This window comes from Camelina sativa, chromosome 3 (assembly GCF_000633955.1).
Source record: "Camelina sativa cultivar DH55 chromosome 3, Cs, whole genome shotgun sequence".
Classification (NCBI taxonomy): domain Eukaryota; kingdom Viridiplantae; phylum Streptophyta; class Magnoliopsida; order Brassicales; family Brassicaceae; genus Camelina; species Camelina sativa.
In genome coordinates, this window is record NC_025687.1 from 25,466,841 (window position 1) to 25,483,248 (window position 16,408).

Genomic DNA, 16,408 nt, shown 5'->3' on the forward strand with positions numbered 1-16,408 from the left:
CCCTTTTAGATAATTCATTGGAGACACCGAAACGTGTCAATAATTCATTGGATACGTTCTGTTTTGTTTTGTTTTTCCTTTTCCTTTTCTTCATTAGCTCCTCTCTCCCGATACGAACAAGAAAAAACTATTCGCATAAATCGATTTATCAAAATCAAGGATCATGGAATTGGGGTTTTCTCGAGAGTGAAGGATGATCCAGAAAAGAACTTTCAAAGGATTGATTTGAACAAATCATGTGGCTTTCTTTCTTGAGACCTAGAGATCGATTCTCCTTAGCCGAACTCAGGTTTTGTTTTGATCGGTTTTTTTTTTTTTATTTCTGGGTTTATTATGTATTTATCTCTACTATCCTGCAACCTTGTTCAACATTCAATTGCGATTAATTTCTGTTTCGTTTGATTGTGACTTTGATCCTTGTAGTGGTAATGCATGCGTACAAGTTTTTTAATCTTCTGTTGGTGTGAGTGATTATCACTATACGGTTTCAGTTTCATTATAATCTATTATCTATTTGTAGATTTCAGTTTTGCACATCTAGTGGATTTTGTACTTGATTTTGTAGAGAAACAACTTTTTCGCTTTGCATTGACAAAGAAAACGTACGACCATGGTTCTTGTTTCTTTCTTGTTTATCACTATGTTTGGTTCTTGTCTCTGAATTGTTTCTATGAAATCCTATGTTTTAGTTTACAATATTAAGTCTAATGGAAAAGAGAAAAGAGTTGAGTGATGTTCAGTTGGTTCTTGTTTTAAGTCTACTTTGAATCTTGTTTGGTTCAGTTTTAAGTATTGTTTGGTTATGTTTAATTGCCTTTTGTTTGGTTCTGTTATTTGTATTGTTTAGTTCTTGTTTAAACTATTTGTCTTTCTTGTCTTCCCAGGAAATCCGAGAAGAAGCATGGGCGAGTGTCTGCTTTATAACTTGAGGTTTTGTTCTTCTTTTGTTTTGTCTTCAGTTTCGTTTGTTTCTTTGTTCATAACAGAGGTGTGTAAATTCTCTCACTTTAGGAGTTTTGTTTTTACATTGTACAAAGCTTAGTTAAAACAGTCTTGATTTGCCTCTTCTCCTTTACCAGTGTCCAGTTTTGCTTCTGCAGCTCTGGTGAAGTCAACACCCTTTGATGTCACGACAATGCTATGACCAGGACCTGCAAGTGCTTGTGATTTCTCTCGCCTGCAACTTTGATGTCACGGCAATGCTATGACCAGGACCTGCAAGTGCTTGTGATTTCTCCCGCCTGCAACCAAACTCACCAGCTAGCAAGAAGTTTCAAACTAGCTTCCACGAGCCTCCACATCTCCTTTTGATATCTTGGCGTTCTTCATCTCCTATACATTTAAAGATCACCCTCTTTTGGCAAATGTCGAGAGCTGCATCTCCTGTGATTATTGTTGTGTGTCTTCTTTACATTTTCCTAACTATTAAGTATGGATGTTAGACTTTAAACACATGTTTTTAAAAAAAATTAGACACCCAAAGATGACTAATGGGAGGACAAAAATTAAAAACAAAGGTGTGAAGAGATTAATACTATTTTTAATATTATTAAAAGATAGAGACTCTCATTTGAGGATGTGCAATGGCCATGCTCTTAGGATTAGGATTAGGATTTCCTTTTCTTTCTGATTAGGGTTTCCTTTTTTCACACTAAAATATTAAAAAATTCTCCTTTTTAATAAATACTTTTGTTTTTTCTTCTTGATATTAATTATATATAGGGGTATGGTTCCACTTTATATAACTTGTTAGATTGTTCTATTACATTTATATGAAAGCCAAATGGAAACTATGATATTATATGACTAATTTTAATGTACAATTTTCCTAATTATGATATTATATGAATTAATTGTATAATTGAATCTATATATATAAAGTTAACTTTTCTCTCTTCTCCTTCCTCTACATCATCATCCACCTAATCAATATTTTTTTTTTGTTTTTGCATTAAAAATACTATTTTAAATAATCATTAATTGCTTATTTATTATTTATAATTAATAATACTTAAAAATAAATAAAAACGAATTAAATAAAATTAAGTAAATTTTAAAATAGTATAAACAATACCATAAATTTTTTTAGTAAATAATAAATATATATAAATAAATCAAGTAAAATAAATGAAAATTTTAAAATATTAAAAATAATACTATGAATTTGTTATAGTAATAGTGTTATTATTCAAATTATAACCAACAAATGATCATATTCCAACATTTATAATGAGTTAATGAGTTTTAGAATGGAAGTAAGATTTTAATGCATGGTGGAGTAAAAAAACAATTTATGCAATTGTATTTATAAAAATCTAAACAGAAAAATAAAATTGAAGTGGAACATTAGTTCTAAGAAACATATACTACAAAGATTTATTATTAAATTTCACTTATAAAAAATAAAAAAATAGGGAAATATCTTTAGTCAAGTGGTTACAGCACCACTTCTACGACCGAACCGAACCCACCAGAGTTCGACTCCACTAAGTCGTATTACCCTGCGTAGTAGAGATTGGTCTTGTCGATTTAATGATGACAAAAAAAAATTAATTACTTAACTCAATTTACAATTTTTAATCTAAAACAAAGATATTGTAAGGATCACATTTTTTTTTGGAAAACTATGAAAAATAATTTGGAAAAGATAATCCATCTAAAAAAACAAAATCAATGGTCAGAAAATATAGAAAAAATGAACATCTTAAAAAAATCAATTTTAGTGTGAACATGTTTTTTAGTGAATGGATATTAATTGTCAGGTTTAAACGTTTCCCCATTTAGACATTCTTGACTTGGTCGAAGTTCTATTATGGCAGATGATGCACTTCGACAACCACATTGTAGCGATATAGCATTAAAATTGTTCATCGAACTTTGTATATTTGCATTTAATGTGGGATATCAATATGTTTAAATGGTCTCTATAATTAGGTCAACAATCGACATTCGACATGAGAACTTTTAAAAAGAAGTTTTCATGGGATATGATTATAGAATGAACTCTTCTAAGGATAAAAGGTCACAATATTGTTCACTTTTCCAGTGAGGTTCTTAAGTCATTTTTTGTTATCACGTGATATATTGTTGATTTGTCCGAAAAACATTATTTCGACACTAGACAATATATGACATATATATAGATTAGTAAAATAAGTGCAGTCTTTATACAAATTTATCTTTTAACTAGGTTTTACCCCGTGGTACAACATGAATCTATTATTTTTTTGATATAAAATATAATTATTTTTTTTGATATAAAATGTAGTTGATTATGCATGAGTTCATTACTTAATTAATAGTTGATCTTTCCTAAGATGTTTATTAATTTGAATTAGTTGTTATATTATAGGGATGTGATTACAGAATTTGTTCTATTAATTTTTTTTGTCAAACTCGGCCCTAAAAATTCTAGATTGCAAATTAGATATTTCCTAAGTTTATAAAATGCAAATTAGATATTTCCTAAGTTGCAATGAGCATTGATTGGTTGCTATATTATAGGTATGTAATTAATAACAAATCGTCCCAAAATATTCAGCATATTAAGTAGGATCCAAATAATTGAAGCGGTTATAATTTTGCTTAAAACCCGACCCGAAGTAAACAAAAAGTGATGGCACAAAAATGTACTTCAAATAAAATAAAATAAAATAAATATCCGTTTATAAAAATTCAAATCACATAATATGATGAAAAAATCTAAATATTCTATTAACTTTATTTTTAAATAGTAATTAAAAACTTAAATATAAGATTAAATAAAAGTGAAAGGAGAATTATATTTTAATTTAACACTAGGTTTTGATCCGCACGTACGTGCGGGGTTAATTTCAAAAACTAAATTTGTAATCAGATTTGCAATATTTAATGTATATACATAATATTTTTGCAAACCTATTTTTAGTAGGATTGGACCTTCGGATAATCCGTTCAGGTTGGGATATTACCCGATCAAGTTTGGTTAAACGGGTTTAGAAAAATAGAACCTATTAGGTATTTTTCAATATATAGGTTCGGTTTAGTTCGGGTACTATTGGCTTCGGGTCGGTGCGGGTTACAAATTTGAGAACCGATTACTACATCGAGTACCCAAAATAATGACTTGATATAACATTTATATTACAACTTTTGTTTTAAAAAAAAAACATAAGAGTGTATGTAAGAAAATATATAAATAATTAAAACATGTTTGATACAAATATTTCAGAGTGGATGTAATTCATGTTTCGTCTTGTACCTGAATTCTAGTTGTATAGAGAATGCATTTCCAATAGTGAAGATTCTCGATATATGACATTTCCGATATTAGACAAAAAAAATATTCTCGATTGGAAACGGGATGGAACGAATACAAAAATTACCAAAATACCATTTGGGATTATGTTATAAAGTTCTCAACTGTTTCTTAAAAATAATATTAAAATTAATTTAAGATTTTTTGTCTACAAATAATATTTACAAAAACACAGAATTCTCATAAGAAAAACAATATACCCTTTTTTGTGCATAATGTTGATGGTGGTTACTGTGTTTGTAAATTAGTTTATTAATTATCTTTTAATAAACCGATCAAATAATTACATCCACTCCAAAATATTTGTGATCAAGAATTCCCAAAACTGAAAATAACCACAAAGCAACCAAATGAAATTTTGTGATCCTTACTATTTATAATTAAAAGCAACATAAACTCTCACCTATATATATAATGATATACCTTTAGAACATATTATAAATAATTATCATATCAAACCATAATATTTTATTTTGGCTTAATTTATCTATTTATTGTCCTCAAAAATATTATTTTATTTTTGAATTATATCGACGTTTACAATGTTATATGTAACATGTTTTTAAAAAAAACATTAAAGTGTGTTTTACAATATTAAATTTTAAAAACTAAGAAACGTAATGCAATATAGATGAACGAGACATAAAATAATAAGAATAAAAAGTCAACTAATTTTGTAATATTGTTTTATTATATGATATAGAAATATATTATGAACTATATTTGTGTTCAGAAAAAGTGAATAATAATGAGAAGGCGGAATATATAAGTCAAATTTCATGTTTGATGTCTCTAAATTCATTACAAATTTTAAGTAAAGTAAAGAAAAAAATGAAAAGTGTCAATCCGAAACTAAAATAATTCCAAATGGCTCTTACCAATTTCAGTTTTAGTCCCTCATGTTTTTTTCATGTAAACCCCTAATTTAAACAAAGTTCACAAAAGAGAAATAGTTTTGATCATTCTAATTTTAAAATTAGAATTTTGCACCCTTCTAAGATCTCTTGCTTTCAAAGTATACCGAGAACTTTCATGAACCAAGATCGAAATCATCCTCCAGTTTGCAAGCAATTTGTTAGAAAATATATATTAACGCTTGAAATTTGTTCTAAACCTTTTCCGCTTAAGAACATGCAAATACTATAATAATAGAGATCCATAATATAAACCTATACAACTCAACTAATTACAGTGTCTCAGACTCTTGAAAATGAAAAAAAACAAAATTCAGTAGATTATAGTTTCTTCGTCTATTGCTTTGTACACTTTTCCTTGATAGGTTTACTCCATTACATGCTTCAAAATCCTTACTTTCAATTCACCTAATAGACAACATGTAACAATATAATCATGGAGCATAAAAATAATACACTATTATAGTTAATGTATATATGTACTAACATATAAAAAACAAAAAACAAAATCAAAAAGAATGATAAGAGAAAATCGATTAGAAATATTTGATCCTTTAACCTGCACCACTATTTTAAAAGTTTTACAATCTTGACTTTTATATTTCACATGTTTCTGAAGAGTTCCAAATCTGAAAGTCTGAAACACTTAAAACCAATATGAAAAATAAAAGTTAGAAAAATCAAAAACTCAAAACTTTGATGCTCGAAAACATTTTTGTGAATGAATGAAATGTAAGAGTTTGATACGTCTTATATAGTGATTAGATTAGTTAGGGTTTCCTAACACAATTTTTTTTAATATATTAACACAAAAAGATATTCGTCATTATTTTAGATTTCGTTCATTTAAGTTTGGTATATAGATTTTAGGAAAAGAAAAGAAAATCATAATTTATCTAAAAATATATAAATAAATTAAATATGTTTACATATGTAAGTTTAAATTTAATTGCCCGATTTTGATAGTAACAAATTTGTTTTTTATAAATTTGAATTTTCAATTAGTTCTTTGTAATTGGATAGTTTCATTTAAATGCATTAAATAGTTTGAGTGATTATAGGGATTAAATATACTTGTAGTTAGTATTATTATTTTCCCCCGCTGGATAGGATCGGAATCTTTTCAAACCGGATAGCATAGGATCCGCATATTTTTTATTTAACCCGACTACAAACGAACCGGGTCACTTTAGGATCCGCGGGTTTTTTAGTTTTTATTTTGACCAAACTACTATTTTCTCTGTTTTTTTTTCTAACTTGAATGACATTACATTTAATAATAGAGAACTTTATGACTATATATTGAAAAATATTTCTCTTTTAATAGTATAAATATATTTAGCCAATGTGAGACTCTACATACACTTTTCTATATATTTTAATATATAATCAATTTTTTTTTACATATATAAAATTTCGATTTTTAATTCTTTCTATCTTTACTAATCATGATTAATTACTTAAATTTCGTTTAGGAAATATTGCAAAATCTAAACTAAATAATTATTTATTTTAATCTAATTTTATTAAATTGATTGTTATTTCCGTAAATATCTCACAATATAAAACCAAATCAAATATGTTTACATATATATATATAATTTTCGATTTTAATTCTTTGATTATTATGGAACCAAACTTTAATTAACTTTCAAAGATATTGAGTAATTATCGGTTCTATTTATATGGCTTCAAAATTAAATTATGATTTCCTTATATTTCAAACAAATTGATTAAATTCATTTTTTGAAAAAATCTGTTTGTATACGCATTTATAATTAATTCTTTCAATCACATTATACACAATCCGAATACAAATATTCTGGGTCAATCCGAGATCCGCGCGTTTTCAAGGCTTAATCTATTGGCATTACATGTAATATTCTCTAACTCTATGTCTACTTAATTAAAAATATTTCCCTTTTAATAGTATAGATATATAGTAAATATATACTAAGGTTTTCATATTTTTCTGTTTTTTCCATATGTATTAAGATGAATTAATTAACATAGTTTTTTTGGTTAAGAAAAATTTAAAAATCTAAAATAAAAGATCATATTCAAAAATTAAATTAGATTTCTATAAATATCTTAAAATCTTGAACCATTTACGTTATATATATACAATTTCAAATTTAACAATTTGCTTTTATGGTAACAACTTTAAACCATTTCCAAAAATATCGGGTAATTTTAATTTTATAATTAATTTCGTAATTATTATTTCCATAAATATTAGATTTTTGAATAACAGTTTTTGTTTACCATATATTGTTTATTTTTTATTTTTTATTATATAAGCAATTAGACCTGTTTGGCAACATGGATATATGATATGTTTTTTTTTTCCAAAATCTTGTTTTGTACTCCCCAATTAATAGTACAGATATTGATTTAAATTAGGTAGCTATATTTTAGGAAATTAATATTAGCATATAAGGAAATGATTGTGTTTGGTTGCAAGGATTGTAGAGAATTTAGTTGAAACTTGTTTGGATACAAAGATTAAAATAGGATGACACAAAAATGTACTTCAAAAATGTTAAGATAGATCTTGAAATAATTGTATTTATATTCAATGATTCTTATTGATAAAAAAATTAAATAAAATCTTACGCAAATAGATATAACAAAGAAATATTATCTTCAACAATTTATCACTTAGTAAAGTAAGTTTAGTGTTTATATAGATTATACTCAAAAGTTTGAATAATTATATTTGAGCTCAATACTTATATTGATTAAAAAAATTAAAATCTCGCGGGTCTAAATTCTAGTAATTTTCTATAAAGCTTTCAACTTGATTCAGAAGTATTCATACACTACTAAACCAATACAACCAACAAGCGCATATAAAAAAAAAAGAAGAAGAATTTGAAAAGTAGATTATAGTATCTGCAAACTGCAATGGATGGTCTTGGAAGAAAGATGAAGATTAAGACCCGCCACTTCAATTATGTCTCTAAGAAGAGATATGACTTGAAGTTGAAGGGAAAGAGCATATTGCCCGCAATCATCTCCAACCTGAATGAATATAAGAGAGAATCATCATTCTCACAGTAGCCATCTAGGTGCAGCATATGAACGTCTCCACTGGCTACGTTAGAGTCTTGGACCTCATCAAGCATGTCAAATACAATTTATACTATATCTCATACCTATTTAATAAGAGATAATGCATGTTAATCATATAAGCTATTTAACATTAATTTTATTATATAAAATAAAGTTCAAATTAATCATATATAAGCTATTTAACATTAATTTTATTATAGAAGATAACAGAGATTAAAAACAAGATACAAAGTAAAAATGTCTATGCAAACTTGGATAGTTGTTGGGAAAATGTCTTGTCGTTATAGTATCCCTTGATATTAAGCTAAAAGGAGAGCACAAATAAATTACATATCTCTGAAAAGTGAAAACATGTATTACACTTGGCTTCTTCAGTTGCATAATCGGAGAATGAAAAGGTCTATGAAACCATCATCAATAGCTAGCACTGCAACATGGGAAGACTGATAATACTTGGGTTCAATTCCAAAAGATCGGGTGCGTTTGCTTCAATTCCAAAAGTCTAGGGCAACAACATAAATATCAAAAGAACCGGGGAATTAGAAGATCTGGGGTAAATGTATAAATACCAATAAACTTTGGACAATTTCCTTAATATCTAAATACCTAGGGTGATCTGTTGAATAACTAAAGATTTGGGCCGATTTACTATTATGCAAAATATTGGGAGAGACCCCAAATTTTTTTAAAAATCTATTGTTCTACAGTTCTACTGGTAAATTATGTATTTACAATGCTAATTTGTTGGACAATTGTCATAAATATCATTAAAATAGGTTTTTATTCTAAAAATACCACAATTTAGTTTTTTTTTTCTTAAAAATACCACTAAAATGTACTTTTTCCAAAAATACCACATAATTGAACTAAAGTTCTAATACTAAAAACTAATTCTTAAATTCTAAATATTAAACCATACCCCTAAAAACTATATGCTAAAACTAAATGTGTCAACCCAAACATAAAAAAGAAAATTATACATCCTTAAAAATCAATTTTTTGTGTTTGTGGTAATTTTGGAAAAAAAAAATTGTGGCATTTTGGAAAAAAAAAACTTTTTTAGTGGTATTTAAAGGAATTTCTCTAATTTTTTCTGAATTTAAAATTCCATTTTTATAGTTTAAGAAAGTAACATTAGTGATCTTCTAATATTTTACAAAACGTTAATTAAACCTTTTTAATATATACAACGCATATTTTGTCATCTCTTTTTTTTTTTTTTTTTTTCATTTGCCCATCTTAAAAACATAAGCAAAGAGACCTTTGTACCAAATAAGAAAATTAACAAGACTTCTCACGATCACCTTGTTACGAAAGACAACGAAATCATCTTTGGTTATGGTGTTGATGATGGCTTCATTCTTGGGGGTCGATTAGCTTTGTCTTTGATAAAATGTCTTGTTGTTGTTAATGGTGTTTATTATTATTTCTGCTACGTAGCTCCAATTGCATTAATCCAAAATGTTTAATTTTTTTGAAATAAAAAATGTGTTATTTTCTCCCGTACTAATTTACATGAAACCGTATTGGGGTTTTTGTGAAGTCTCTCCCCAGTCCCCCCAGTTTAGAAAAGGAAAATAGAAACTTGGGCTGGCTACTGATGAAGCCCAATTTTGAAGCGACGTCGTCTGATGCACGACGATCATCTCCAAATTTGGAAAACGACAAGAAACCAAAAAACAAAAAAACGCAGAGCAGAGAGAGAGAGAGTGATGAATCATCATGAATGCAAAAGCTTCGTACGGAGGAGAAAAAGTTGCGATTTCGTAGCCCTTGATACGCTTGATGACACAGGATTACGACATCTGTCCTCTCCTCTCTTTAGGGTTTTCCCGAGTAACCCCGTTCTCTTGTGTGTATATATATATTTACTAAATGTTCAGAATCCTCAAGCTGCCTTTGTTGTATTACTCTGATTCTGCTACTTGCTTTGTGAGCATCCCCTTTGTAAGTGCTATCAGTGTTACTTTTTAGGGTTTTTATCTTCTTCTAAGCTGGAATTTGTTTAGCTCTTGCTTTGGTTTGCTACGGTTTTTGCTTGTGAGTTGCCTTTAAATTTTAGTATGATTAGTGAACAAATGTGGAGCTTTTTTAGTTAGGTTTTAGAGTTTAATCCTCCTTACTGTATTTTTTTTTGTCATTCTTTGGTAAAGAAGCTATCACATTGGTTCAGTTTAGCGACAAACTCATCTTTGATCTGTTTCTTTTCTTTGATAAAAATGTCTTCTTTTTGCCTATTTCAGTGTGATTAGTGAACAATGGGAGGGTTTTAGTTACGTATTAGGGTTTGTTACAGATTTTGCTTGTGCAGCCTTTTTCAGTGTGATTAGTGAACGATGAGGAGCTTTTAGTTAGTTAGTTTTTTTCGCGTTTAGTCCTCCATTAGCTAGTTTGGTCATTCTTTGGTAAAAAAAAAACTCTGTTTCAGTGTGATTAGTGAACAATGATGAGCTTTTAGCTAGGCCAGAGCGTTTAAACCTCTTTTAGCTTGGTCATTCTTTGGTAAATAAGCTATCACATTGGTTGGGTTTAGCCACAAACTCATATTTAATTTGCATCTGTTTTCCTTTTTGTCATTGATGAAACTTTCTTCTTTTTGCTATCTCTTTGATAAAAAATCTCTTCGTTTTCAGTGTGAAAAGTGTTACCTCTTAGGGAATTGTTTAGCTTGCTTTGATTTGTTTCAATTTTTGCTTGTGAATTGCATGTTTGCAGGGTGAGTAGTGAACAGTGAAGAGCTTTTAGTTATGGATTTTGCTTGTGCATTGCCTTTTTCAGTCTGATTAGTGAACATTTGATGAGCTTTTTAGTCTTGTTATTCTTTAGGTGAAATGTATTCTTTTCACTATTCCTTTCTTTCGTTGATGCCTCTAATTTGCTAAAATCGGTTGCAAATTTTCAGGGTTAAGTAACTGCAGATGGCACCCCCACCCTATGATCCCAAGTTCACAATGGCATTCCAATTCGGCGACGAGCCAGAGATTGAGCCTGACCAAGAGCACGGTAAACTCTTTTCTGTTTTTTTTTGGTTTTGAAACAAATTTTGATCTAATCCCTTGTAAGATTGAAATACATTCACAGATTTTGATCTAATTCCATTTGTGTTTTTGTCTTTGCAGATGAGTCTGCTTCTGCAGCTATCGTAGCTGCTGAACTGATCAGCTCTGCACGGCTTGCACTTAAGCTGGATAGTGTCCATACTGAGTACTCAGCTCAGTATTTGGTGGACAATGCTCCTAGCTCACACAGGCGCAAGCTCACTGTCAAAGCCTTCATCATCGTACAAACCTCCTCTCGTTTCCATGAAAGGAAAAGTCATTTAGCCTAAGAATATGGATCAAGTACGTGACTTGTGTGTGAATCAACCCGTGGGAGCAAAACTGCATGTGTTCAGTCCACACGTTGAACTTCAACAAGACGTAAGTATCTGTTACACTTTAAATTCATCTGATGACAATGATTTGATCTAATGATAGTTGTTCATTTGTTTTGTTGTGTGTTAGGGAATTTACTGTGGTTCCTCAGGTGAGCCAGCAACCTATGTTGGGCTTAGAGATGGGATCGTTCTTAAAGTTGAGAAGATCTATGGAAAGTCCACATCGCAACAGTGAAGATATGGTACAAGCAGAAGTTCATATTTCTGAAAGTGGCTTTGAGCAGAATGTTTTTTCACAACGGTCGTCGCCCAGGGCAGCCGGACATAGGGCCAACGGTTCTGCTTGTTGACTTTTGTGTCCCACGCCTATCCATCGATTAAGCATCATCTGTTATCTTAATAAGTATCTAGGATACAATATGCTACTAGTGGAAGGATATGTTTCTGGAGACTTTTTTTAATATGTGTAATGTAAGACCCTTAAGAAGTTGATCTCTACTTTCTAAATATTTTGGATGATTGATTTGTTATTTAAGTTTCAGCTCCTTATCTTAGAGACCTTGAATTATTGAATCTGTGGGTTTATGTTCGCTGAAAAAGGAAACAGAACAGTGATATCAAAGTCTTATGCTTCAATAAGTTGTTTGGAAAATGTCTTGTGCTAAAGTATCCCTTATTACTAAACTAAAAGCAGAGCACATATAATTCAGAGATCTCTGAAAGCCATGTATTGCATATACCATCCGAGTAATTTTATTATATGAATAAAGAAAGTCTGGTAGCTGTTTTCTCCAGCACAAGTTACATGGAACCAAAAAGAAACCACATTCATCACAAAGGCTCATTACACGAATCAAGCAAGACCAACAACAACAACAAAAGACAACGAAATCAAAATCATCTTGGGTTGGGTCAAACAGTTGTATGTATATACACATTTTGAAATCATCTTTTACTTTTTGGTCTTAAAGCATCAATCGATCACAACCCATTTGTTAATTTTGCCCTGAGATCTTTCCTCAATATCTTTCCTGATGGAGCTTTAGGAATGGACTCACTGAAGAATACTTTGTTGATTCTCTTGTAAAACACAACCTGTTATATAAACAAATTCTCATACATTAAATATTTGTCATTTTCTCATGCAATAATCAAAAATCACGAACTTTCATTATACGTAATTCAATTGTTATTACCTGTTTCGACACAAACTGTTTGACGTCATCTTCTGATAACTCTGAATCCTTTGATTTCACCACAAACGCAACCGGAACTTCACCAGCAGCTTCTTCTTTCATTCTATAATTATACAACACAGAACAACAAAAAGGTGTAATTAGATATCGAAACAGCGTTTGGTGTATACATTTACATAACGTTCGTTTTTTTAGGTGTTAGTTCAACAACATATTAGTAACTTACTTTTTGGATTAGCTAGTGATGTAGGCTAAAATTTAAACTGATGAACTAACAACATGATTTGGTCAACAATGTAATTGGTTTAACAACATATTATGGCGATTAGTGCAAATTTTGGATTATACTAATCGAAATACTAAAAGTTAAAACATATGAACTTACGCGACAACGGCAACATCGGTGATGTCAGGATGACTAATGAGCAAAGCCTCTAGCTCAGCCGGAGCCACTTGAAAACCTTTGTACTTGATAAGCTCTTTCAATCGATCGACGATGAAAAGCTCATCATCGTCATCGATCAATCCGATATCTCCAGTATGGAGCCAACCGTCTTTATCAATGGTCTCTGCTGTAGCCGCAGGGTTGTTGAGGTATCCTTTCATGATCTGGTGACCACGGATGCATATCTCGCCCGGTTGGTTCCTCGAAAGAGAATCTCCGGTGTCAGGATCGACGAGTTTCATCTCGGCGTTTCTTACAACCGTACCACAAGCTCCTGATTTCACTGGAAACGGCTCTTTAGCGAATCCTAATGACATTGCTAGCACTGGACCTGCTTCTGTCATTCCGTATCCCTGATCACGTATTAACATTTCCAAAATCAGAAATCTTCTTTTCACATTTTAGTTTTAACGATCAACATACAATGTGTAATTCTGATTAGCCAAAATACAAGTCAGTAGATTATTCATACAATTTTCACTGTAATAATAATGAGGTTTTAATTCAAAAATAACATTTTCTTGTGTGTTATTATTCTCTAGATAACATTACTCTTATATTATTAAATAGCAAGATTTTCTTATTAATAAAAGAAGATTTTATCTAGAAAATATAGTACACAATTAATTTTTTTCACTAAAAAGAATATACATAATGAAAAATTCATAGTTATTTACTTATTTACCTAATTTGTTTTTCCTAAAAGGCTAAAACATAGCTATAAACCAAATTTGTTTTTTTAATGTATTTATACATTTTGTTGTTAAAATTATATTATGATCAGATTCCATTCCAAATATTAATTGGATTTTCTAATTTAATATTATTTCGTATTTTCGAAAAAAAACAAATGGAAAAAAATATAATAATAATAAGTGAGACACATGTACACACACCTGACCGAGCTTGGCGTTAGGAAACTTGGCACTAACGGCATCTTCAAGCTCTTTACCAAGCGGTGCAGCACCCGATTTCACCACTCTTATCGAACTCAGATCATACTTCTCTGTCTCCGGCGACTTCGCAATCGCCAACACGATCGGCGGAACCATCGGAGCCACCGTGACTTTACACCTTTGGATCAGCTCCAAAAGCAGATGANGTTTCTTACAACCGTACCACAAGCTCCTGATTTCACTGGAAACGGCTCTTTAGCGAATCCTAATGACATTGCTAGCACTGGACCTGCTTCTGTCATTCCGTATCCCTGATCTCGTATTAACATTTCCAAAATCAGAAATCTTCTTTTCACATTTTAGTTTTAACGATCAACATACAATGTGTAATTCTGATTAGCCAAAATACAAGTCAGTAGATTATTCATACAATTTTCACTGTAATAATAATGAGGTTTTAATTCAAAAATAACATTTTCTTGTGTGTTATTATTCTCTAGATAACATTACTCTTATATTATTAAATAGCAAGATTTTCTTATTAATAAAAGAAGATTTTATCTAGAAAATATAGTACACAATTAATTTTTTTCACTAAAAAGAATATACATAATGAAAAATTCATAGTTATTTACTTATTTACCTAATTTGTTTTTCCTAAAAGGCTAAAACATAGCTATAAACCAAATTTGTTTTTTTAATGTATTTATACATTTTGTTGTTAAAATTATATTATGATCAGATTCCATTCCAAATATTAATTGGATTTTCTAATTTAATATTATTTCGTATTTTCGAAAAAAAACAAATGGAAAAAAATATAATAATAATAAGTGAGACACATGTACACACACCTGACCGAGCTTGGCGTTAGGAAACTTGGCACTAACGGCATCTTCAAGCTCTTTACCAAGCGGTGCAGCACCCGATTTCACCACTCTTATCGAACTCAGATCATACTTCTCTGTCTCCGGCGACTTCGCAATCGCCAACACGATCGGCGGAACCATCGGAGCCACCGTGACTTTACACCTTTGGATCAGCTCCAAAAGCAGATGAATCTCAAACTTGGGCATTATCAGAATCGCCGCACCAACCCTAAGCCCACACAACATGATCGAGTTCAGAGCGTAGATATGAAACATGGGCAAAACACAGAGTATGACGTCGTCGCTGTGGAAATAAAGATTCGGGTTCTCGCCGTCGACTTGCTGGGCAACGCTCGTGACCAGTCCCTTGTGAGTCAGCATCACTCCTTTGGGTAGCCCCGTCGTGCCGGAGGAGTATGGAAGCGCCACCACGTCGTCCGGAGAAATCTTCACCGAGTCGTTGACGTCTGTTGACTCGGTCGTCTCCTGAGTCAACTCGGTGAACCGGAGGCAGCCTTCGGGGATCGGGACGGATTCGTTGTCGTCGATGCAGACGATGACGACACCGTCGTCGTTTTTGAGGGGTTTGACTTTGTCGACGTAGCGAGACTCGGTGACGATGAGTTTGGTGTTGGAGGCTTTGGCCTGTTTGGCGATCTCCGCCGGGGTGAAGAAAGGGTTGGCGGCGGTGGCGGTCGCGCCGCGGAAAGAAGCGGCGAGGAAAGAGAGGACGAACTCGGGGCAGTTAGGGAGGAGGATCATGACGACGTCGTTTTGGTTAACGCCGAGTTTGTGAAAACCGGCGGCTATCTGGCGGGAGATGACGTGGACGTCGGAGTAAGTGTAGACGTGGCCGGTCGGTCCGTTGATGAGGCAAGGCTTGGAGGCGAACTGGGAGAGGTTCTGGAAGATGTAGTCGTGGAGAGAGAGGTGGTTTGGGATGTAAATATCAGGTAGCTTTGATCGGAATATGACGTCACCGTTGTTGCTCTGTTTCTTCTCCATCACTTCTTGTTGTGGCGCCATTGTAATAAAAATGAGCTTTTGTTTTTGTTTGAAGCTTTAGAGATTATATTAAAAAAAAAAAAAGGGAAAAGAGTTTTCTTTCTGTGTGAATATTTTAGGCTTTGGCCTGAAGGAGACTTGAGTTGTGTCGGAGGAGTTCATATAGAGAACACAATCGGAGTAAACAAAACGGTGGGGTTGGTGAAAATGTTAGTTTTGTAGTTTATTGATTATTATGAGGGTAATTTTGTCATTACGAAGTAGAGTATGGGTTCTCATTTTTTTCACGTTTTGGTAAGCTGCCATTTTTTATATTTTTTTTTAATATTAATTTT

The 16,408-nt window shown here is 31.3% G+C and overlaps 1 protein-coding gene and 2 long non-coding RNA genes across 5 annotated transcripts; 2 read left to right on the forward strand and 1 right to left on the reverse strand.

Moving 5' to 3' along the window:
• On the forward strand, window positions 9-1,516 carry LOC109132298. Its single transcript, XR_002037569.1, has 2 exons — window positions 9-289; window positions 885-1,516. It is a non-coding gene; the product is annotated as an uncharacterized LOC109132298 (long non-coding RNA).
• Window positions 11,612-12,206, forward strand: LOC104778080. Its single transcript, XR_002037570.1, has 2 exons — window positions 11,612-11,705; window positions 11,790-12,206. It is a non-coding gene; the product is annotated as an uncharacterized LOC104778080 (long non-coding RNA).
• Window positions 12,391-16,299, reverse strand: LOC104778081 (4-coumarate--CoA ligase 1). Of its 3 annotated transcripts, none has more exons than XM_019243936.1 (5): window positions 15,207-16,292; window positions 14,200-14,352; window positions 13,244-13,656; window positions 12,859-12,961; window positions 12,391-12,757 (listed from the first exon to the last, which is right to left on the reverse strand). In XM_019243936.1, exons 1-5 carry the CDS (start codon window positions 16,092-16,094, stop codon window positions 12,644-12,646), a joined length of 1,671 nt encoding a protein of 556 aa, XP_019099481.1. In that variant the 5' UTR covers window positions 16,095-16,292; the 3' UTR covers window positions 12,391-12,643. The 3 variants fall into 3 exon arrangements, with proteins under 3 accessions (XP_019099481.1, XP_010500746.1, XP_010500747.1); XM_010502444.2 differs by lacking the exon at window positions 14,200-14,352 and adding an exon at window positions 14,423-14,510 and having other exon boundaries at window positions 13,244-13,568; window positions 15,054-16,292; XM_010502445.2 differs by lacking the exon at window positions 14,200-14,352 and having other exon boundaries at window positions 15,054-16,299.

Coding starts and splice junctions, on each gene's coding strand:
- LOC104778081 (XM_010502445.2), bottom strand. CDS start 16,094: ATGGCGCCACAACAAGAAGTGATGGAGAAGAAACAGAGCAACAACGGT. Junction 12,962..13,243: donor ACCGATGTTGCCGTTGTCGC/GTAAGTTCATAT, acceptor GTATAATTATAG/AATGAAAGAAGAAGCTGCTG. Junction 12,758..12,858: donor AACAGTTTGTGTCGAAACAG/GTAATAACAATT, acceptor TTTATATAACAG/GTTGTGTTTTACAAGAGAAT.